This window comes from Choristoneura fumiferana, chromosome Z, assembly GCF_025370935.1.
Source record: "Choristoneura fumiferana chromosome Z, NRCan_CFum_1, whole genome shotgun sequence".
Lineage (NCBI taxonomy): Eukaryota > Metazoa > Arthropoda > Insecta > Lepidoptera > Tortricidae > Choristoneura > Choristoneura fumiferana.
Window position 1 is genome coordinate 17,715,778 of NC_133472.1, and position 24,618 is coordinate 17,740,395.

Here is a 24,618-nt window from a genome sequence, read left to right on the forward strand (position 1 = left end):
TACATTCAGTGCTGAGACTACATGTTCTGGTAGTTTGTTCCATGTCTTGACCACTCTGTTACATAAGATAAATTTTAGATAAATACCGACCGTTCTTACGCGTCATGACACAACACGACACATAAATGTGAATGCGGCTTAATGCTACTTAGCTGTATGATACTCAAACCTTGGCTTCATCCTGCGGGAAACTAGTTAAAAAACCACTTCAATGTCAATTTTTGACATCTGTCGTCTTGGCATTGGCATTAATTACAACATTTATATTATTTTCGTTTCATCATCATCATCTTTCAAAATGTTTAGGATTGCACCGGGAGTTTCTTTCCACTTAAGTGTTTAGATACAATTTGAATATTCAAGTTCTAGTTGTTCTAGTGCTGCCACGTCGTGTTACTTAAGAGTAGTGAAGAGGCACAAGTTCCTCTTACGCAAGAAATTAACGAAAATGGGTCCTCCACCCGTTGTGACTGGAATTTCTCCTAAAGAAGGTCCCCCCGGCACTAGGGTGACTATTCGTGGAGAATTCCTTGGAGCTAACGCTACAGATCTAATAGGCAAGTGATATTCAAATAGTTTTTACGATATCATGTCATGTACTCCTAAAGTTTTTAGGGGGCGTGATCACTATACAAAACAAGTAGCTAAGTAGGTAGGTAAATTAGTGTGAAAAGTGACATTGACGGTCTTAGGCTAGACACTTGGCGGTCTGAGGCTAATCCTTCCGTGGTCTGGATGCGGACTGCGGTCCGCCTATTGCCGACCCTTGGTCTACACACATCCCAACTTTTGACCTTGCATACAGTTTCTCAAGTTGACCATGTTGAGTTGAGGAATAAATACATTATCATAGTATTCACTAAAAAATTTCTAACTTAGCTACACTGTCATCGCTATAATCCCAAGTAATGTATTTTATTTATAGCAGGTTTTTTCGAGTTTTGAAATGGTACTTTTTATAAAATATTTCTTGTTATTTGGCCCTTTACCAAATTCCTGACTTGCAATTACACAATGCTTAATTTTTTTTAAATATTTTGAGTGTCATTTGAAACTGTAACAATGAATGGAATTTCTAAATCCAAAATTGCAAACTAGGTGTATGAAAATGTATAAAATGTGTAAATTTCAGGGCTGATTATATGTGGTTGTGACTGTCTACTGTCTGCCGAGTGGAAGAGCAAAAATAAAATAGTTGCTCGCTCTGGCCCCTGCAAGGGTCGAGGGGATATCATTGTCACCACCAAATCTGGAGGAGAAGGGACTTCAACTGTACAGTTTAGAGGTACTGCACCTAGTAATAATAAATATATATAATATATATTTTTTTTCTATTTTTTTTTTGAGGCTTAAGTGCACTTGTGTGACTATGCCAGCCTCATAGAAAGACTCGATGTCCACATTCATCAAACACCTATTGAGATGTCCAGATTATCTGGCTGCAAAGGAGAGCTTGATGAACCTCTAAATTTCCAATTTGTAAGTTTCCAAGAAGAATGCGCCGCAAGAAACTTAGCAGAAAATCATTTTTTCAAAATAAAATATTTCAAAACTACAGTATACAATTAAATTAACAATTACAAAATAATAATAATAATACAGAGATGTATGGGGTCCCTTAGTTACAAAACTATCCCGTGGGAATATCGGGATAAAAAGTAGCGTTATGTGTTATTCCAGACATCCGGCGACCTCCATAGCAAATTTCATGGCTCTAAGCCCAGCGGTTGTTATTTCAAGATTTTATCCTTAGGTATCCCATAGGAATATCGGGTCAAAAAGTGGCTTATGTGTTATTCCTGACGTCCAGCTACCTACATACCAAATTTCATGACTCCAGCGGTTATTATTTCGCGATTTCATCACTATCCTGTGTGAATATCGGGATAAAAAGTAGCCTATGTGTTATTCTAGAGGTCCAGCTACCTACATTCTAAATTTCATGGCTCTAAGCCCAGCGGTTGTTATTTCAAGATTTTATCCCTAGGTATCCCGTGGGAATATCGGGTCAAAAAGTCGCCTATGTGTTATTCCAGACGTCCAACTACCTATACACCAAATTTCATGACTCTAAGCCCAGCGGTTGTTATTTCGAGATTTCATCCCTATCCTGTGGGAATATCGGGATAAAAAGCATCCTATGTTTTAATTCAGGTTATAAACTAACTTTTCGCCAAATTTCATCCAAATCCATCCAGCCGTTTCAGCATGAAGAAGTTAAAAACATACTAACTCACTCACTCACAAACTTTCATATTTATTATATTAGTAGGATATTAGTAGGATTCAGCTATCAAAATAGTTGGAATATCGCATACATCTTCTTAATTTAATTATAACACTACATTATTATTTACATCATAGGTTGGTTTGCTATAGTTTATAATTTCCATCCTTTGTATCTCAATATGTCTCTATTCTATATCTTGTTTTATTGATTTTTAGGCTATCACGAATCAATAGGGCCTGTCAAGGAAAGTGCAGTGTGGGTGGAGGAAGCAGCACCTCCATCTCTGCCATGGGGTCGTCGGCCCATGTCCCCTGTCACTTACACACCACCAGACCCTTTGGGCCTCTCCACTGAAGGAGATGAATGCAAGTTCCCGGAGGAAGAGCTGCTTGAGATGTTTCCTGAGGGGTAAACTAAACTATATTAACAAAATCTCTTTATACTAACTGGAGTCTATTAAAATGTCTAAAACTTTGAATATTATAGATCAGCCATCAGCAACTGTTGTGTAAATAAAATAAACAATTAAGTTATGCATGCAACAAAAAATTCAAATACATATGTGAACAAGCACCCTCCTTCTCTTTATTTAGTGGCCCCCCCCCACTTCCATAAGGTTGCTGATTGCTGTTCAGTGTTTAAAAAGAATTAGGTCAAATATATATTAGCATAGAACCTAGTGGAGAGGAATCAAACCGTTGCTATATGATTTTTTTAATAAACCTACTCAAGGTCTGGTAAGCTGTCAGACGAAAACTTTCAACCAGGCTGGTACCTTCTGGAACACCACAGCAACACCTCTTTCGAAGACCTCAAAGCTGGCATGGTGTTCCTTCAAAGAAAGGTGACTTTTGTTCATTATTTACTTTAAGAATGTTGATAATGATATTTAGGTAAACCTAATATTAACTCACGTAATTTATTTACACAAGGTTGAAAGCCAAAAAGAAGGCCAGTTGAGCTTTTTAAAAGCTAACACTGGAGCAGTAATGGATCAGCTGGATCGCTTGGTGCTTCTCAAGAATATGTATGAAGAGGATCAAAGAAAAAGTGGCAAAGAGCCTCTGCCTAGTTTACAGACTGCCATAGAAGGTACTGGTTTTTGGAGGGTTTTCTGACTGGTGGAATATCACTAGATAGCGTTAGTAGGGGTAGGTACGTTTGATATTGGTGTTGTATTTGGAATTTGTTTGTGTATACATCAAAGATTTCAGTGAACATGATACGGAACAAACGCAGCCATCTTGCAAAACTTTACTTGTAGAAGGCCTCTGGGTTGGTTGCAGGTGTCTATGGGCGGTGGTGATCTCTTACCATCAGGAGACCCTCTTACTCGTTTGCCATCCAGTCAAATAAAAACAAAAAAAATTCACTTCTCATGCTCGTGAAGTTCTTGTTTATGCTGTATACAGGCGACATAAAATGACTCTTTATGCTCTAGTGCATAAAAAGTCATTGTCAATGTCAAATTTAATATCATGTCGTATCAGGAGATAAAAACGCTGGCAGAGAACCGAAAAGAGTGGCAACTACTCCACCGACAAGAGATGAGCTCTTAAATTAATGATGATGATGAGTGCATAAAATAAAATCTTCGTCTAATACCAACTCAAGACCAAGGTAGTCAGGTGTCAACAGCCACAAACAAAAAAGCTTCTATATATTTTTTTAATATTTTTAATTTATATAAAACTAAAAATCATCAAATAAATCAGTAAAATTAAAATAATGGAATTATTATAATAATGCATAAAAAATAAAAGATACATAGAAAGTGAATTATTGTTTCCACTGTTGCTATTTCATTTCCTCGCCATCGAAGTGAAAAGCAGAACGTAAAACGAGCATTAAACCCATTTTCCCCTCGACGCGTCTATCCACCCTCGCCGTACCGGCTCGGGTGGCTATATGAACGCCTCGGGTAAAATGGCTCGTTTTATGCTCTTGTTGTACAATCTACTATTGTGTTCGTGGCGTGTGCAGAGTCGATGGTGCTAGCGGACTCTCTTTTCGCGGAGATCCTGGCGCGCAAGGAGCACGCGGACCGCACGCGCGACGCGCTGCTGCTGCTCACGCGACACAAGTTCCTGTTCCAGCTGCCCGCCTCCATCGATAAGAACATCCGCAAGAAGGAGTACGACCTCGTCGTGAACGACTTCACCAGGGTCAACAACCTCTTCGGTAACACTGATGTTAAGGTACGGAGCTCGTGCTCTAACTCAAATACCTGCGCCAGACACTCGTCGACTATGTTCCGCCTGGAAACGTAGTGAGGCTACGTCTGCAACGCGTTATGCTACTAGTCATGCCCAGTGTACTCTGTCTCTCTCGTCATGACCGCCAGAAGAGTTGCGCGAGAGAGCAGCGTGTGAATGTTACATCACGGTAGGCGTTGAGCACAGCGAGATGCAATGTAGGAGCCAAAGTACGTGGCGCAGAAGGCAGGCTTCTTACGAGATGATTATGAATGAAATGATAACTTTTTTCATCGCCTATATTAGCCTAACATAATGTAAAGTCTTAATATTTAATTTTCAGCTGTTCCAAAAAATTCTTGCTGAAATTGACAAAAAAATTGCTGACCTAAAGGAGAACTTGTATACTAGAATGAATACGATGCCTATAAATGTTCAAGAACAAACAAAGTACATAAGGTAAAACATTGTACAGTTTTACTAAGTAGTCTTATTTATTTTTATTTTACACGCACACCGGGTTCTTTTTGCTTTCGTAATTTGACGGCTGGCGCTTTTTCTAGGTTGCTGATTAGCCTGAACTGGGAAGGAGACGCGGCATGGGTCGCGATCACCAGTCGGAAGGAGTATCTACTGAGCCTAATGAACAAAGTTAGAGATCACTTTAAACAGATTGAAGATCAGGAGAATTCAGGTTAACATATAATTTATGTTTACAGGTTATAAATATTACTACACCCGGAACTTCAACACTAAATTGCACTTTTCTGAGAGGAGACCTGTGCCCAGCAGTGGGACGTATATAGGCTGGGATGATGATGATGATGATGACGCCCCTGTTATGTTTAATAAGTTATAATACGGTATTTGACTATTTTGTATATGTTTTATAAATTAAAACTACACAATGCCTGTTATCGAATAGAAAAACAATTTTTAAGCTACCTTTACAAATAACAAAGTTATAAAGGTTTGATATTCAAGATTAGACAGAGAAAGACATACTGGCATGTGACGTCACACGCCAGTACCGCCATACTTGCTGCATAGAGAAAAGCGTTTGAGAAAGATACAGGTATATAGATTTTTCAAAAAATCACTATTATTCCAATTTTCAACCGATTTAAATTTTCTCTTCGCTAAACACTATCTGTATATCTATATTTTCATAATAATATCAAGATATGGCAAAATCAAGAGTTGTCAAATACCGTATTTTAAACCGCTCTATCTCAGAGCAGTGAAATGTCACAAGTGTCATAATAGGGGAGTATGGGACCAATTGGAACAAAATAAATATTATTTTTAGCTTTTTAGTTGTTTGGACGGTATAAATGGAAATGGCACATTTGAAAAACAATAAAATATACTAAACCCTTTTGAAAACACGAAATACCTTTGTTGCAATTGGGAATTTGATAACAAACAGCATTAATAAAGTTAGGATAGTTGGGGTATGTGGTACTTTAAAAATAAAACGAATGTTAAAAGTAAAAATGTTTTACTTATTTTAATCAAATTAAAGATGTCGCTTCTGCATTAACAAAAAACGCTTGTCCATATCATATATAACACAAATGGTTTCCCCTGTACAGAACTCACAGTAAGGTCAAGGAGCGCATTTCCGTCATACTTTTTGATAAGTTCACTTTGGCTGGTCATAACTAAGATGATATTTACTTTTTAATAAACCTGATCACTGTAATAGATTAAGCATTTATTTAACTATATACAGGTATTCATATGAAATTGCTAGTACTGCGGGTCATTTAAATATGTTTTTTTTTAAACATGTCAGTTGACGGATTTTCCCGTCGGTTTGGGGCTATTCCGACAGTACGATTTTTCTTGTATCGTGACGTATTACAAACATATACGTCAAGTGAACAAATACCGCTGAACTGTTACTCGAAACTGAACTGTAGCAACCTCAATTTAAGGTTTATTTTAGATTGTATTGGCAATTATATTTTTTCGGGGCAATTCCGGCCTATTTTTACAATCAGGAGTAGTAAACCTTTTAAAACAGATTCCCAAACCCTAGGGAAAATCCGTCAAATGACACGTTTTTTAAATAATGGGCTGTTTTTGTGCTCACCAGTTAGCGCCACTGTTGAGTAAGGTCCAGCCTTATGTTTGCAACAATATTTTTAATTTAAAATCGTATTAATGTTAATTTTCATATTATTACTTAATTAAGTCACATCAAAAAGGTTGGCAATATATGAAATAGGGAAATTCCGGCACATGACGGTTTTACCCGTTTCACAATTGACGGATTTGTCTACCTACTCGATCTTTTCGTTAATACCAATATTCAACCACCCATAGTTTCTCACCAACAGATTATAATTGAAAATTTATAAAACTACCAACAAGCATGCATATCGAACTATATAATAAACATACTTAGTAAGCGGTAAACTTACATTTTCTCATCGCACCGTCACGAAACACAACAGCACACTACACTCGCGTTCGAATTCGGAGCACAACTAAACTTTAAAAACGGTTTTTTTTCCATTCACTGGCTAGACAGCACCATCTGTTTTTGTCTGTGGGTATAAACTGTTCTCTCTGCTTTACCAATCGAGTCAGTAAACGTGTACTGTGGTTTGAATAGCCGCAAACGCCGTTAGACGGAAATGCCCCGCTGACGGATTTTGCCACCCTGACCTTATAGGTCTAAAAAATCATAATACCCGTTCGAATGTTATCAATATCATCTTCAAATATTAATTTTCGAGCCTTACAGTAAGTGAAATAATTGAAATGAAAGCTTAAAAACTTGAATAAGTTCTTGTAATTAGTAATTGTCTTTTTTTAAATATCAATTACTTTACTGGCAATAAATATCAATCTGTGCCAATTGCCCCCATGTTTTCCTATATGACGTCACTGCTCTGGGATAACGAGGTCTAGTATACGTAATTATTGGTACGATAAATTGCTCTTTTTATGGTTCCGGAGCCAAAATGGCAAAAACGGAACCCTTATAGTTTCGTCAAGTCCGTCTCTGTCTGTCCGTCCGTCCGTATGTCACAGGCATTTTACTCGAAAAATATGGAAAGGTAACGCTTAATAAATACTTTCATCGAAAATTGGTTTCCACATGATCGGATATACCGTTTTTGAGTTATTGCCGAAAAACTGCGCTTCTTAACAAAAGGACGTAAGTGCCGTGAAGATACGCTCTTTTTCTGGTAATAGATTTTAAGACTGTAGTAAGTGTGTTTATTGTGTTTTAACGCACATAATATTACTTGATTTTTTTCGTAATGGCTACGGAACCCTATCTTGGGCGTGTCCGACCGATACTAGCGGCAACTAGCGTGTCAGAGGAACCTTCATTATAATGTGCGATCAGGGAAGCGCAAGACTAAGGAGGGCGAGGGCGAGGGCGCGTGGAGCGCGACGCGCGCGGCGTGGTGCGGCGCGGCGTGCGGCGCGCTGGCCGCCGAGCTGAACGCGCTGTGGCCGCTGGCGCGCCGCTACTTCGCGGGCGAGCTTGCCGGCGAGCCCAACGCGCCGCAGCGACACGCCGACCTCAAGGTAACCGGCATTCTACTTGCGGTCGGGTAAATATTCAGCGTTTTTACGGCGTTTTTTTTCGTCAATTCTGTTTGACAAATATTATTGGGTGCGGCCTTCGAATAAATAATAATTCAGGAATTGTAACTGCGTTATTAAAATGGGAACTGTGTCCTAAGTGTGTCCTGCGCTAAGGTGCGCATGCACGTCATTAAATTTTGACTGACATTTATTTTATAAGCTGCTTAGTGAGCTCACATCAAATTTTCGAATTTTTGATTGTGATCAGAGACCGTATTGCCTAAAGTTTCAGACGCTCGCGATCGCAATTAAGAGACATCTGTCATTTGATTGCGATCGCGAGCGTCAGAAACGTTAGGCAATACGGCCTCAACTGTAAATTATCATGCTAACGTGTGTTATAAAGTGCAGCAGGAACAATGCAAAATTAAAATGTCCAGGGATCACTTTCCACTAGTAAGTAGCCGTAAAATTAGATTTTCTCAAACATGCTCGGAAATGTATGCGTTAATGTCACGAAATGGAGACATGAAGTTTCTCATTTATGGCTCTCTACATAACTTCTTGGCCTAGGCCATGAAGTATGAATATATCCAATTATTAAAATTTTTGCTCAAAAGTTTATGAACTCGAATGTACAATACCAAAGTGTCAACTACAGTGACATAGTATATGTACGAACTACACTTTTCTTTCCCCCAAGAAAGTTTCGTATAAGTTATTCCCGACCGATGAACGTAACCACTATGCTAAGGTTAAGAAACCGCCATTTTTAAGAAGAAGCGTCCGATGACGCCGGCATCTTATTTGTCGTTTTAAAGCGCGTGTCCTGATGTGCAGGAGATGATAATAGCGGCAGTAGAGGTCTTCGCGGCGCACATGCGCGCGTGCCTACTGACGGGCGGCGGCGGGGGCGGGAGCGGGGGCGGGGCCCCCGTGGACGCGGTGCGCGCGCGCCTGCTCGCCAACCTGCGCAGCTTGCGCGAGGCCTACGACTCACTGCTCAAGCTCGACCTGCCCTCTCAGGTACTTCTTAAAACACCAGCAGCGCTCGTGGTACAAGTGGTTTGTGTATACGACGAACGTCTTGACCGAGTAGCTGTTAATATATGAGATTCGAACTTACGTCGCTCGACATAAGTCGCCTGAATGTAAAAGCGGTCTAAGTTCCCACTGTAATATTCTACACCTTTCTCTTTAGACCGGGTACTGGAGGGAGTTCAGTATGCAAAATTTGAGGACTGCATTCTGTGAATAGTTTTGAACTCAGAAAAGCTTGTTAATTATGATTCTGAATGTTGCCCGGAGGTCCGATGGTACATTTTTTTATACCCCATCCCTTAAAACAAAAATAAATTAAATATAATTAAATAAATTAAATGGACTGATTTTGGAACCATTTTAATAATTATTTTCGTGATTATGTGGATGACATAGGTTGACGGTGTTGGTGTGTGCGCGATTGACATATACGGTGTTGTCTCCGCAGCCGCTGAGTATAGTGGAGAAGGTGATCTTTGAGTACCGCGTGCACGGCATGTCGGTGTTCCTGCAGCGGGCGCTGCGCCGCGTGAAGGCGCTGGCCGACCAGGAGACCTGGCGGATCGACCACTTCTCTGACTACGGCGCCATCACCAACCTCGTGAGTTACCATTTATAAGGCTTTTATAATTATAACCAAAGGTCGGAAAACGCGTGCTGTTTTAATTTCTAGAGTTCCGCACCTCGAAGCGGAACACTTGGGATCTCTTTATTGTTCATCAGTTCTGCCTGTCTGTCTGTCTATCTATCTGTCCGTCTGTTAAGATCCTTTTTCTCAGGTACGCGTATTAAGCTGAAATTTATATCAAATACTCAGGTCTCAGCAGACCTGATTCTCTTTTTGACTGGCGATCTTAAGACACCGCTGCAATTTACGTCAAAGTAAAATACTAAAAAAGAGCAAAAAATATTTTTTATAAGATACTTTAATCAGAGAATTCCCGCGACCCATTCCAATAGGTATCACCCGCGACCCAAATTTGAGTTGCGACCTGAGGTTAAGTAACGCTTACATCAACGTTTCGTCGTTCCAGCCGCACCTGCTAGAAAGCATCGTGAAGGAGGCGCTGAGCTCCATCGACAAGTGTGTGAGCGGGTGCGGGCGGCGCGAGGGCGGGCTGTGGGCGGCGGGCGGGGAGCCGGCGGCGGCGCAGCAGCGGCTCACGCAGCAGACGCTGCTGGCCTACGTCGCCGTGCTGCGGGACTTGGCGCTCAAACACGCCGACCAGGTGACCGCATACTGAACACATAATCTTCCCTCGCTTCTCTTCTCTCTTCTTAGCCATTTTATACCATGCTGGAGCAGGCCTCCTTCAGCTTGGGTGGAGACTCTTCTCTCTGTTCTGTGCTACTTTCATCAAGTTTGACCCGGCTACCCTTTTGATGTCATCCTTCCGCGCATCTGCGGTTGTCTTCTCACAATAGTGAACACATGATCAATCAGAGTAAAATCCAAAAATTGAAATGCTGGGATTAGGGACAACAAATTCGAAGCGGATTTTTGTTATGCACGGTTGGTGAATCCACGCGCGAATTTTTTTAAATACCAAAATTTCAATATGATTGCTAGACACGTTTTGGTAAGCGTCGGCAATCATACAGGACGCAGTTATATTTAAGTAGTTTCTAAAGTTTCTATCATATGACTGCGTTCCGTACATTTGGCAGCGCTTGACAAACGTGTGGAGCCAGCAGTAATCACCGTTAACGTGTGGTTGGTGGCAGGAGTTCAACAACACGAGCCTGTCGGTGGCGCTGGACCAGCGGCTGGAGGAGCCGGCGGCGGGCCCGGGCTGGCAGCAGCGGCTGCTCATCGCCGCCGCCAACGCGCAGTACACGCGCCGCGTCACGCTGCCCGCGCTCGCCCGCGCCTTCGAGAGGTGACCACCAGCCGGGTTCATACCGGCCACCATTTTCATTAGACAATTTAGGGAACTCTGATTTCAGTTTTAGAGTTCTCTTTCTGTATTTGTTCTTAGCCATGGCATCGGTTTAAGGGACAAGAAAATTAGTTTAAAGCTTAAAGGCATTAGTGATTGCACTGAAATTAACAATACCCGGCGATAAAGATCGCTCTTCGGAAAAAGACAATTGGCTGTTCACGACGATTTCCGAACACTGGCCACCGTCCATCGATCATCGTATTTAATACTGCACCTTTATTGATTAAATTAGTTTACGTCAAATTAATGACATGTAAACTTCGGATAATCTGTAGAGAGCTGTTCCAACTACTAGAAAAAGGATAGTTCATTCTTTTTCCTAAAGATGCCATCGAACAATTTAAAGTATATTGTGTATTTTCATCTAAATGCGTCCGTACTCTATTGCACCTTTGCAACGACTGACAAACGTCACATAAGTAGTTTGTAACAGACAACGCTCTTTGAAGCCGAAATTAGCAGAGTCTCTTTCGAAAGACCGATTTGCGATCTTTATGGCCAGTACTGTACGGGTAATTTTGGGGTTCATATCGACTCTCATAAATGTCGCAATTCATATTGTAATGTTTGTCATAATTTATTGTTTTTCATAACTCTTTTTTCTCTGAATCAAACAAACAAACCTAACCTTACCTTTAGATTTTTACGAGATAACCATTTAATAATTTGTAAAAAAATGGTTTTGACGGGAAAAAAATTATGAACAACAATAATTATGACAACCATTACATTATGTACTCGTAGTTACGGCCTGCCGAGCCCGTCGGTCGCCATCCAAGTGACGAAGGAGGCGCTGGCGGGCGTGGAGGCGAGCATCGCAGAGACGTACCTCGAGCACAAGGGCGACCCGGTGGTGGGCACCGTGGAGCCCAGCATGTTCCTGGGCCGGCACCGCGCCGCCGCCGCCGAGCGCGTGCGTGACGCGCGCCCCTACGTTTACGAAATTATCAATAACCTCATCGCCGTGCACGCCGAGGTAATATCAAAGTGACAGATATATGGTACATTGTTGTAAAGGCTGGAAAGTAAGCAATAGATGAGTGAGTTAGTTTAAAAGCTGACCCGAAGGGGAGGCCTTCGATAATACGAGTTCATCTATTGCACTTTTGGCCGAGACTAAACATTGTGCTTTTCACGACCACTGCGAGGAAATAAAATTCAAAGACTTTTTCTTTTGTGACATAATATTTTTTAAAACGAGTCCGTTCTTTGTGGCCAGTACCCAACAACATATTTAAAAAATAAATACCAGCCTTGAGCGTTTCGTACACGCCCAGGATAGCGTCCCGTTAGCCATTACGAAAAAATCAAATAATATTTTTCTAAGGATTTCGTATTGTGTACTGAATCTTCCAAGTTTAAGTATATTTTATACCTTAGGCTGCTATTTACTCTTAAACTACTAATAATTCTCAAGAAATCATAGCCGCTATAATTTTCCTTGTAAATTTGATATATTTACTAACATTCTGATTTTTTTCAAATTTTTCCTCCCAACAGTTTAGATTTTAAAGGGGGGGGGGGGGCTCGATTGCAATGAAAATTTGCTCTTTAAAGTTAAATAACCCTCCAATGGTTTTAAAATACCTATTCAACGATACGCCACAATATAGGGTTAGTCGAGAAAAAAAAAACACATACACGTAAAGACTTCTGTGGGAGGTGCCCTAAAAAATTTTTTTACTTTTTTTATAGTACCACTTTGTCGGCAAAAAAAAACATAAAAGTCATGAATTAATCATTCTCATTAGTCAATTTAATTTCACATGCAGCAGCAGCAGACGATTACTTTTGATTGGTCCGATTGGCGTTTCAGCACGCCGGGAATGAAATTCTGAAATATATTTTAAAAAATCGTATCGTACTATGAAATACGTATATTGATACGACCTGTTACCGTAATGTGTTACATTGTTGTCATGTTTTGCGACCCGTAAATGAGTCCGCTGTTATAAGTACATACATAGGCAGTTTTGTGTACTGGATTTAGGTTATTTAGGGCCACATTTTCGAGCAGTGTCGTGAAAATACATTCACTTTCGTAGCTCCATCCATTTGGGTGTAAAACCTGTGAGACAGACGACAGGCACTCGTGACAGCAATAGAGTGTTTCGACCACTCGGACACGGAAGCCTAAGGCTGCATTTTCCACCAGGATTCTGTTTGTCATATCCTCGCTCCACTGATGTTTCCACTACTGGAGCTGCGCTGAGCGAGGATAGGTAAATGAAGGGGTGACACTCTTTCCCGGCCCGGATAATACTGACACTGAAATACCGACCCTGTTTTTCGTGTACACGCCCATAGAAGCTCATGTTAGTTTATATGGGCGTGTACAGTACAAGTCACCATCACCAATATGTGACAAACAAAGCGTGCATAAATATCTGATACAATTCTATTTCTAGGGCCGGTAGGACGTGTCAGATACGCTGTGGCAGATATTAATGCAGGTGACTGTACACAAAAAACATGTTTCGGTAGTTCCATGACGGTATTATCCGGGCCGGGAAAGAGTGTCATCCAAATGAAGCATTTCTAGTGGTTGATGACAAACAAATTCCTCAGATCGCATCTTCCGTGAAAAAGCTTGTAGTATAATAGGATCGTGTCGGCAGGTGGACAGCGTGTGCGGCGCGTCATCGGGGCGCTACGTGCGCGACATCTGCGAGACGGTGTGCGAGGAGCTGGCGCGGCTGGCGGGCGGCGCGTCCGCGCCCGCGCCCGCGCCGCCGCTCGCCTTCCAGGCGCGCCTCGAGTACACGCTGCTGCTCTCCGCGTGCCGACACCACCTCACCAGGAAGGCCGAGTCAGTATTTATTATTATTATTACTAGTGTTTACCCGCGGCTTCGCATGCGTCCATCAACCAACACTTGTATTGAAATTCCGTCATTAACTAAATTCCCATGGGAATTCCTAAAAAATATATCTTGGATTTTATTAACGTTGTATCTTTATAGGTATACACCCAGTGGTTTAAATTTTGAGATTTCTATTTCTATTTTCTATTCCAGACGTCCAGCTATCTACATACCAAATTTCATCCAACTCCATGCAGCCGTTTTAGCGTGAAAGAGTAACAAACATACACAAACACACGCTCAGCCAACCTCTCAAACTTTCGCATTCATAATATTAGTAGGATTATAGTTAGTCTATTCTGTCCCACTGCTGAGCAAAGCCCCTCTCCCGTTACTTCCACTGATTTCTGTCTACTACATACAACATACAAAGGCCAGTCCTTCAAGAAGTAGTCCAGTTCATCCCGCCATCGCCGTCTAGGTCTGCCGGGTCACCTTTTCGAGTTGGTCGGCGTCCATCCATTATGCTATTACCCTAGCTTCAATCAGGGACGCTACGGGCAGACAGCATTCCAATCGCAACGTAACCGCAATACACTTTCCATTGCAGTCGGCAAAACTGCACACTTTTAAGAAATGACCAAAGGAACACAGCCAAGTTAAACCCTATCATCGAGTTGTTTTTCTTTATCTCTAACAGCCCTTCTTATTCACGACACAAATAGAATTAGTTTTATGTGAATTTTCAGGAACTACCTTAAGGAAGCATTAGCTGGGATCCCAAAATTGGAATCGGAAGAAGATGAAAAGTAAGTAATGACTTTTTCTTATAATTTTCGTAATAAGTAATAACTGGACGGAGCACCAGATATTTGAGTCGTGGCGCATATGAAGTCTGATTTTTCTGATGGATCAGGTTGAATAGGATAAGCTGCTGCTTGCAGTCCTTATTTAGGGGCTGTTTCACCATCCATTGATTAGTGTTAACTGACGGTTAAACGTGATGCCGTCTCTATTTGTTTTGTTCGAATAGATGGAGACGGCATCACATTTAACCGTCAGTTAAAACTAATCAATGGATGGTGAAACAGCCCCAATGTATTGATTAAAATAAATTACTTTGCTCACCCGCGACCTTGCGATAGCTATGCAACTCTTCCACCTTCATAGTGTAAGGTAAGAACACACAAACCCAACTTTTACCGCTACCTTACAACACTGACGTCTTTCGAACTCAACCAGAGCTCATTGTTTTCCACCGTTACAGCTTCGCCCTGACTTTGGAGGTAGTGCCTGGCGAGCTGGCGCAACCGCTTCCACGTTCATCATGTTACTAGCTGTTAGACTTATTAACCCTGTTTCAACACTCATTGATTAACTTTATGTGAGAGATATCTGTGATGCCGTCTCTGTTTGATTTGTCCCAATAAACAGAGACATCACATTAATTTGTCACATAAAATTTAACAATGGGTGGTTAAGCAAGTATTAAGTATTTAAGCTCTAAATCTTACCCAACTATTATCTGTTGCATTGGCTCAATTTTGTGTGGATGGTTCCTCTATATTGTAAATATTCGCGACCTAACCAGTTTACGATGGTTGCAGACTGCTGGAGAGCCGGGTCGCGGAGTTCAACAAACGGATGCAGCTGCAGCTCACAAGCCTCAGCTGCGACGTGGAGACCATTTAGCACGCCAGTGCCGCCAGCCGCCACCATGTACATCAAGCTTTAAATGGTTATAATAATCGTAAGCATAATCACATAAACAATACTATTTAAGAATGAAAATATTTAATTTAAGTTTTATTATAATAATGTATAGAAGTATAAATAAACACTTTGGTAAATTATAAATAATCCGTTCTTCATTCGTCCTGTTGCATTTTGATGTAACTCTGAAAAAAAAGACACGTCGTTTACCAGGAGGGACGTAAGCTACGGCTTTAGAAAGTAACCGTTGATTGTAGACAAAACCGAATAGAGAATCCGTAACCTCTCGTATGCGGAAACTAATAAAAGTACTGCATTCTAGTCTCATCTGCTTTAAAAGCACAAATTGGGATGTCCCAATTTTTGACAACATATAATAAATCGAAAACCATTCGGAGAAATAGGCTTTGTGAAGCGTTTTCAGAAATCAGATTCCAAAAATGTGATAAACTGAATTAAATAAACAAAATTTAAGTGATGACCCTCATTTGACCCCTGCAGTGTCTCGTCACAAAGGCAGTTATAAAGCAGGTCTACACTCTTAAGCAAATTGACAGTTTGAACATTTGCATTTGCTATTATTAGCAAAGAGTGACAAAGATAGAACTTTAATCACATGATGCGCACCCGGCTTTAAACAGTTGTCAATTATCGTAAAGTCCGAAATGTATACGAGGATTTCCAATGTATTTATACAAATTAAATTATTAAATTACTACGTTACAAGTAAATACAAAAGAATTTAAATATCAGATTTTAATAAAAGATATCTATTTATTATCACACCATTAAACAAACATAGGAATTATCGAAGCTAAAAGAAGATAAATAAATAAAACTATTTGTCATGGTTCATTTAGGACCCTAAGGCGTGCTTGAATTATTGTCAAATTGTACAGATTATGTTATGTACGACCTGAATTTTTAAAGGCAATGGAACGTGGCTGTCTCACTGTGACGTCATCCAGCGAATTTCGTAAACAAAATATAAAGAATTAAATACTCATCCAAATTCAAAATCAATGAAAATGGTATCTTAAAATATCCTATTCTTTCCAAAAATAAAATAAAAACTAGTTATTTTTTTTGGTGCATCCCAATTCTGCTGATTTTAATAAAAATACATAAATATAGCCTTAATTTGACGCGGATCGGCGTCTAAGCATACCAGAGGTTAACACATGGAAATTTCGAAAAAGTACTTTTATACATGAAAAATTTCAGTCTTCTGGGTCCGAGGGTTTATTAGTCTGGGCGTGATTCTGTATTAGCAGATCCTTTTTATACCTATACAAATATGTTTTTTTTTCATATTGAATATTGTGTATAGATAAAGTGAGAAAAGTTTTTCCATGTCAGAGTATTCATGGCATTGACATATGATTGATTTTACCTTGGCCTGTGTAAAAACTACACTAAATCTATACCCAATTCAAAACTCGTGAAAATTTAAGGACGATCCAAAATTTAACACTTGCACTAGTTAAAATTTGATCTTGTATATTCTGTCAATAATGGGGTTAATTTGGAATACTTGGAATACTTCAAGCCATCGAAAAAAACAAAAATGCAAAGTGCAAAATATTGGTCATGTACCTCTTTGGCCATATTGTGCAACAACGGTGCCATGACTGCGCCCGTCTCTGCCACCATCTTGCTGAAGTATCCCTTCCTGTTCTGCAGCAACAGATGGGGATGGTCAAACTCCATCAGCCGTCCGGCGTCGAGGACTAGAATCTAAGAACCATAAAAAACACTGAAATTTGTCTACAGAGGCCCAGGAATCAAATACCCTGACTATACTTACTACACATCACAAGCTAACAAGCTTTCACTTATACAAGTTTTTAACTAAAAGACAGTAGGTGTACCATCAGCCAAATATGTGGTCTACCACCCTAAAGTTGATAATCGTTTGCATTTTAAATACAAAACAATAATGCCAATAGACGTGTCTGTCAACTTAAGTTCGACTTTAGCGACATATTCATTTGATAGGAACTTGTTTAAAAATTGACAGACCACTTATTTGGCTGATGGTACATTATTATTGCATGGTCAAGCCGTGGTATCAATCAAAGATAACATAACCACTACGTGAGGCGGGACTCCCATACTGGCGAATGGAATCGAGTTTGCTTAGCAAACCATTACCAACATGTACGCCAAAGATCCGTCAAACGTCAAAGAAAAATAATACCAACATAACTTGCTCGTTTGCCATCCAGTCGAATAAAATAAAATAAAATAACAGACTAAAATAGTGTAGCATGCTTAACGCTTGCGTCTTTTTATCGATATCGATAAAAGGTGAGGGTTGAAATATAGGCTCAGATCAACAATTTTTGTAATCAAAATTAGGTTAAGATTGAGTCCACAATTAAGTCGTATGTTATAGTGGATCTTTTCTTTCAATGCACTAATATGTTTGTACTTAAATGTGGACCCAAAATAAAATACAGATTTTCTGTTTATTTCATATATTTTTTTGACGGTATTGCAGACTTTTTAAGTCGTTTTTTTTTTCTTATTGAAAGCTCTGTTTTCAAAGTGATCTTCACTTATGTATTTTAATTCATGTAATTTTTCTATGGGAACATACACCAAATCTTCTTTTCCCACTAGTTTGACCCACTGTCTGTATCTGAAAACATTTTATCGTTAAAACAGATGTGTACATATTTTTAATATTTACGGTTAAAACCTTATATAATCACTAAACTCAAATAAAATTGAGATAATTTATATAGGGTGTGTGTGTCTTGTCTACCCATGATCATGATATATGCAACTGCGTCGAAATACCGGAAGCTTGAAAATACCAATAACTATTGTCATATTGCGTTCAAGTTGTCACTAAATTCCGCTTCTTTCTTCTTTATCTTAAGTAATTATTTGCACTGATAAACAAATAAGCCTGCAGTTATCGATAGTTATAGTAAATCCCTTGTCGACAATGACAAGGATATGAAATATCTATTTTCCTTTGTTTATTTAGCTTGCTGCTCCAAAATATGGCTAAAATTATCTAAGGCAATACTTACCGGTTCTCGTCCAAGGGAAATTTTGCCATAAAAATCCTTTTTTCGTGATTATGTCGACTGGTTCGATTTCCACAAATATCACATGTTATAATCCGTCTTTGCGGTGCCATTTTCACAAAACATGTTTACGTCAGTCACGTGTCACTACTTTAGAAAACAATTAAAACTAAATTAAATAGAAATCTAAAGAAAATAACAGAAATCAACGAGAAAGTATGCGAGCCGTAATCACAGGCTCTGACGTTTTAGTTTAGTATTATGGTACTGGTTTGCCATGCAAAGTCCATACAAAAGTTTTTTTGTTCCTAGTTGCGCGAGTCTGGTATCAATGAGGGTTTTCACTTAGGTGAAATATCGCTAGATGGCGTGATTGACTTGATTGACTCATTTAGTTATTTAACAAATCAAGAGCAAACGTCAAATATCAAACGGACCTCACCATACTAGCGCCATCTAGCGATATTTCGCCTCTGTGAAAACCCTCATGTAAAAAATACAAAAAAACTCGGGTGGCCTCAGAAACAAGAGTAAGAGAACCCTAGCAATTTCTGTTGAGTCTTAAATCTTTAAAGACGTCTTGGTTGTTTTTTTGAGTAAAACGAAACGGTGCATCAGGCGTCCCCGCACCATGCTAGAATGAAAGCACTGTAGTTGTGTGATCCCTAGGGAGCACGCGGGCACCTTATCGGAGTCGATGACTGTGTTGAGCCGGTGCGCGATAGTGAGCACGGTGCAGGCGGCGAAGTGTCCGCGGATGGCGGCCTGGATGAGCGCGTCCGTGCGCGCGTCCACATTGGCCGTGGCCTCGTCCAGCAGCAGCAGCCGGTCGCGGCGCACGATGGCGCGCGCCAGGCACACCAGCTGCCGCGACCCCACGCTGAAGTTACTGCCGCCTTCTGCTACCTCTTTGTACAGGGCGGCTGCAGCGCAAACCAAAATGTGTTGCGAGAAATGTGTTTTTCATGAACCAATAGAAACGCTTCGTTTACCTATCTTCGCACAGCACATCTCTGGTGGAAACAGCTGAGCGGAGCGAGGCGAGGTAAATGATGCGTTTCTATTGTTTCATGAAAAACACATTTCTCGCAACACATCCTCGCACATCTCTGGTGGCAACGCGTCCTAAGCTCGGTCACACGTTACTCGTTTATAATACAAACTAGACTTTACTCGCGCCTTTGTATGCGGATTCCATTAGATCCCGATCCCATGGGAATATTATCAATAGTAGCCTATGTGTCATTTCAGACGTCCATATCTTCACAGCAAATATTCTCTCTACCTACATAACAAATTTCATCCAAATCCGTCCATCCATTTTAACGTAATCTAGTAACAAACACACACACACACACACACACACACACACACATAATATTAGTAGGTATTAGGCTACTTTATAATATTAGTAGGAAGTAGGATATTCACGCTCCATTTTTTTTTCTTTTTTTTAAACAGCTGGCAAACGAGCAGGCGTGTCACCCGATGGTAAGTGATCACCGCCACCCATGTACACATATAGTATTATTAGGACTGCGGGTGCGGTACCCAAATCACAGCTAGATGGAAAAACTCCAGCAATGGACTCATTCCATAAAACTGTACTAGATCTCGTATAGTTAAGTACAGTAAGAAACTTGTCTTCAGACAGTCCGCTTCTGATGTACGATTGTACTCATGAAATAAATTTGCTGAAAAGCCCGTCTGCGTGCACTAAGCACCATATATTGTTCTACACTCCCTACTCTATCGGAAATTCGTATGAGTTCTCGGGAGACGGCGCCTCCCGGCAAGGCGTAAGATTTTTTATGAATCAAACCAATTTTTTTTAAACCTAACACAAAACCGTTCATTTATCAGATCTGTACGTACCAGTGCCCTCGTCTTCAGATCTATACGTACCAGTGCCCTCGTCTTCAGATCTGTACGTACCAGTGCCCTCGTCTTCAGATCTGTACGTACCTGTGCCCTCGTCTTCAGATCTATACGTACCAGTGCCCTCGTCTTCAGATCTGTACGTACCAGTGCCCTCGTCTTCAGATCTTTACGTACCAGTGCCCTCGTCTTCAGATCTATACGTACCAGAGCCCTCGTCTTCCGATCTGTACGTACCAGTGCCCTCGTCTTCAGATCTATACGTACCAGTGCCCTCGTCTTCAGATCTATACGTACCAGTGCCCTCGTCTTCAGATCTATACGTACCAGTGCCCTCGTCTTCAGATCTATACGTACCAGTGCCCTCGTCTTCAGATCTATACGTACCAGTGCCCTCGTCTTCAGATCTATACGTACCAGTGCCCTCGTCTTCAGATCTATACGTACCAGTGCCCTCGTCTTCAGATCTCAGCTCGACATTGTCTAAAGCGGTCAATAAAACCTCGTCAGCGAATTCATCAAATGGATCTAAGTTTTTCCGCATAGTGCCACTAAATAAAACTGGTTCCTAAAATAGAAATGTCTTTACACTTTAACAATTAACTGAAAATATGTATTGCGACTAAGCAACAAATGCTCATAATAAATCTTAGCCGCGATTCGTCAAAGGTTTGGTGGATTTACCTAACGTTTGATGAAATTGAAACGTTTATGTCAAGTTGTGGAACAAAACAATTTGGCTCATAATTACGATCTGTGAAAAATAATACAATAATGTAGCAGATATACTTGTGGTATTATTGATATCTTCTCTCTTAAGTCATGCAAACCAATAGTAGAAATATCTAATCCATCGATCAAAATCGTGCCTTCCAAGTATGCTAGTCTGAATAACGCCTGTATTATGGACGATTTTCCTGCTCCGGTCCTTCCGACGATGCCAATCTAAAATAACAATACCAACACTGTAATGGTATAAATCGTAAAGATACCACAATATAATAATCAAATTGTACTTTTTCTCGAGGTTGTACGTTGAACTGGAGTCTATGCAGCACATAGTGTCCGTCCGGGGAGTACTTCAAACTAAGATTGTCGAAGTCAATTCTGCCCTCTGAAGGCCAGTCAGGGAGTGGTCTATTTTCCGGCGTCTGAAAATGGAATTCACACAAAGCGATTGGAAAATAGGTCACTGACGTGGACCGTAAAGCAGAAGGCTACATTTTAGCAGTTTATCTGATTAATATAGACGTTATTATTATTAGTTATTACGGATCTTAAAGCAGGTTCCTGCGGAAGTTTCGTATATTCCAGAACCCTCTCAACACTCGTCATCTGGTTTTCCATCTCCGCTGACTGACGCATGCCCCATTGGAATATTCCTGTTAAGGATATCGACTGGGTGATCGCCAATCCAACGCTGCTCGCGTCCATATCTGGGTAAGATATGTGTCATTCAGATATTAAAAATGTTTAAATATGTATTGTATTTACTGGAAGTAGAACATGAACCCAGGTCAACTTCATATACCTAACCAACAAAAAGTTGAAAAACCACCGACTTTGACACTTCAAAAGTCAATATCTCAAAAACGGCTAAACTGATTTTGATGAAACATGTCTAAGAACCATCGCTAGAAAATCTGATTTCAAATTAAAAAAAACCGCATTCAAATCGGTCCACCTGTTTAAGAGCTACGGTGCCACAGAGTCTGTGGCACAGACACACTTAGTGGTCCAACTTATATATAACACCCCTCTTTTTGCGTCGGGGTTAATAAAACTGGTAGCGGTCAGTGCAACTGACGCCAAAGCCACATCATAACATCACGCCTGCAATCCTTTAAAAAACTAAAAAGCCAAAAAAAAGTAAAAAGGCGTCTCGCGGAAAAGCGTATTATACCTTCGAAGATGATTTATCAATAGTACAATTATTGTACTGACCGGTCTTCATTAAGCAACCGAAGGTGACACAAACGATGAAGAGCAGGCATATGAGGTCGAGGAAGTAGCCGAAAGCGCGGCTGCAGGTGATGAAGAGGTACCAGGCGGCGCTGTGCAGGTCCTGGTGGCGGTCGAACTCTGCCGCGAGCAGCGCCTCGGCGCCGAACGCGCGCACCGTCGCCGCGCCCTGCACCGTCGCCGTCAGGTGCCCGAACACGGGGCTGCGGGCTGCCACAAACTATTCATACCGACTTTCATGGACATCCCGATATCTCAACCTCAACAGCTGAGATTAAACACGTGGAATTTTTCACGGAAGACCGAGCTATAATTTTTGGGAATACCGATGGAATTTTTGTAAATTCTTGAGGAAATTCAATAAAACTTGGGGTTTACAACAGTCAGATTACGTATTATAATATATTGTCAAGCAAACTGTTAGTAATGTTGCTGCTAATGTTAAGGCAGCGTTTCCACCAAAGATGTGCGGGGATGTGTTGCGAGCGCACCACATCTCTAGTGGAAACAGCAGAGCGGAGCGAGGCGAGGTAAATTATCGCAATTTATCCTCGCACATCTCTGGTGGAAACGGAGCCTAAGACTTCCCTCTCAGTCTCAGTTGAATGATCAAAATGTAGAGCACTGAAAAATACAAATATCTTGTGGGTAGATATTTCAAATACTGAGACCAAAGGGAAGACGATGGTACTTAGTTACAATAGAGAATTCACACTCAGTAAACAATAGCCTACAGATCTAATTTTATCCAAATCAGCTATATGAAATAACCTTTTTATTCGAATTTATTTGGGTTATTTCGCATAATATTAATTGTCCTATTATGAATTCGCATAACAGATTTGGCATAACATAATTCTGCATAACAGCGAACTTGCATAATTTATACAGAAGCATAACTCTTATTTAGCATAATAATGAATCCGCATAATTTAGGCAATTCATTTACCTATTTTTTTTACCCCTGACGCAAAAAGAGTGGTGTTAAAAGTTTGACCGCTATGTGTGTCTGTATGTCTGTCTGTCTGTGTGTGTGTCTGTCTATGTCACCGTAGCTCTTAAACGGGTGAACCGATTAGAATGCGGTTTTTTTAATATTTGAAAGCAGGGTTTCTAGCGATGGTTCTTAGATATGAAATCGGTTCAGCCGTTTTTGAAATATTGAACTTTGAAGTGACAATATCGGGGTTTCCAATTTTTTGTTGGTTAGGTTATAAATATAATTACACGTACAATAACCATGAAATTAATAAAACTACCTACCTATCCTAAACTTAAAATGCTTACATAAAATTACATTATTAACTATAACTTTAACTGTTATACAATGAATTTGCATAAGTTTACCAAGCGAGTGAATGAATTAGCTTGTTCAGGGCAAAATCGACTCTGTTAGGTTAGGTTCAGAAGGCTAAGACAGCAGCGAAACATAGCGTAGCTCTCGCCTTAGCCTTCGAAGTTAGGTATTTTTTAACCGACTTCAAAAAAGGAGGAGGTTCTATGTTCCAATGTTTGTATTTTTTTTATGTATGTTCACCGATTACTCAGTCAATTGTGGACCGATTTTCAAAATTGTTCTTTTAATCGAAAGGGTAGGTATTCTTCTGAGGTTGTCCCATTGTCACCAAGTCAAGATCTGATGATGGGATCCTAGAGAAATCGAGGGCAAACCTCAAATTTTATAGGCACACCTATGACGATTTTGGCATTTTTAGCATTAAGATTAGATTTACATTCAGAAAGTATCATTTGGTAACCTGGACTTGATGAAGAAGACCGTGATGACCAATGGAACTCATCAAAGCTAAGTAATGCTCGCAAGTCTATAAACGATCATGATTAATATACCTAGATTATAGAAGCTTTAAGTTAATGATTCTTTCGAACTGATCTGATGCTGAAGCCAGAAGTTAGGCAACGGAACTCTGTTATAAAACAAACCAACTAAGTCGTGTTTCGGATTAATGGAATCGTTGTGAGATGTACTTTGGCCACGAATCACTAAAAAGTGAGAAATAAAGACAATTTTCAACAAAAAGTAAAACCGGCATAAAAATAACAAAAAATGGAACGAACTACAAAACCCTTGTTCCATTTTTTGTTATTTTTTTTATTTTTTGGAGTCCGTTTTACTTTTTGTTAAAAAAATTCTTTTTTATAATTCAGATAGTAGTTCACTTCTCAGATCTAATTGAGTAAAAGAATAATCATTTTACTTTTAGTTATAGTTTTTCACTTTCATTCAAATAATCATTTTGTA

At 40.1% G+C, this 24,618-nt stretch overlaps 2 protein-coding genes across 2 annotated transcripts in view; one reads left to right on the forward strand and one right to left on the reverse strand.

Moving 5' to 3' along the window:
- Window positions 1–150: 150 nt before the first annotated feature.
- On the forward strand, window positions 151–15,554 carry Sec5 (exocyst complex component secretory 5). Its single transcript, XM_074090970.1, has 17 exons — window positions 151–557; window positions 1,133–1,285; window positions 2,446–2,638; window positions 2,963–3,074; window positions 3,163–3,322; window positions 4,214–4,428; window positions 4,769–4,884; window positions 4,989–5,119; window positions 7,793–7,977; window positions 8,818–9,003; window positions 9,467–9,619; window positions 10,053–10,247; window positions 10,744–10,898; window positions 11,706–11,937; window positions 13,580–13,770; window positions 14,514–14,573; window positions 15,372–15,554. Exons 1-17 carry the CDS (start codon window positions 449–451, stop codon window positions 15,454–15,456), a joined length of 2,631 nt encoding a protein of 876 aa, XP_073947071.1. The 5' UTR covers window positions 151–448; the 3' UTR covers window positions 15,457–15,554.
- LOC141441025 (ATP-binding cassette sub-family C member 4-like) overlaps window positions 15,537–24,618 on the reverse strand; it is a 35,663-nt gene continuing 26,581 nt past the window's right edge. The window contains 9 exon segments of the mRNA XM_074105648.1: window positions 15,537–15,662; window positions 17,074–17,214; window positions 19,203–19,441; window positions 20,394–20,540; window positions 20,574–20,964; window positions 21,186–21,341; window positions 21,413–21,547; window positions 21,669–21,832; window positions 22,341–22,578. Coding sequence (XP_073961749.1) covers window positions 15,633–15,662; window positions 17,074–17,214; window positions 19,203–19,441; window positions 20,394–20,540; window positions 20,574–20,964; window positions 21,186–21,341; window positions 21,413–21,547; window positions 21,669–21,832; window positions 22,341–22,578 — 1,641 coding nt within the window. The 3' untranslated portion in view covers window positions 15,537–15,632.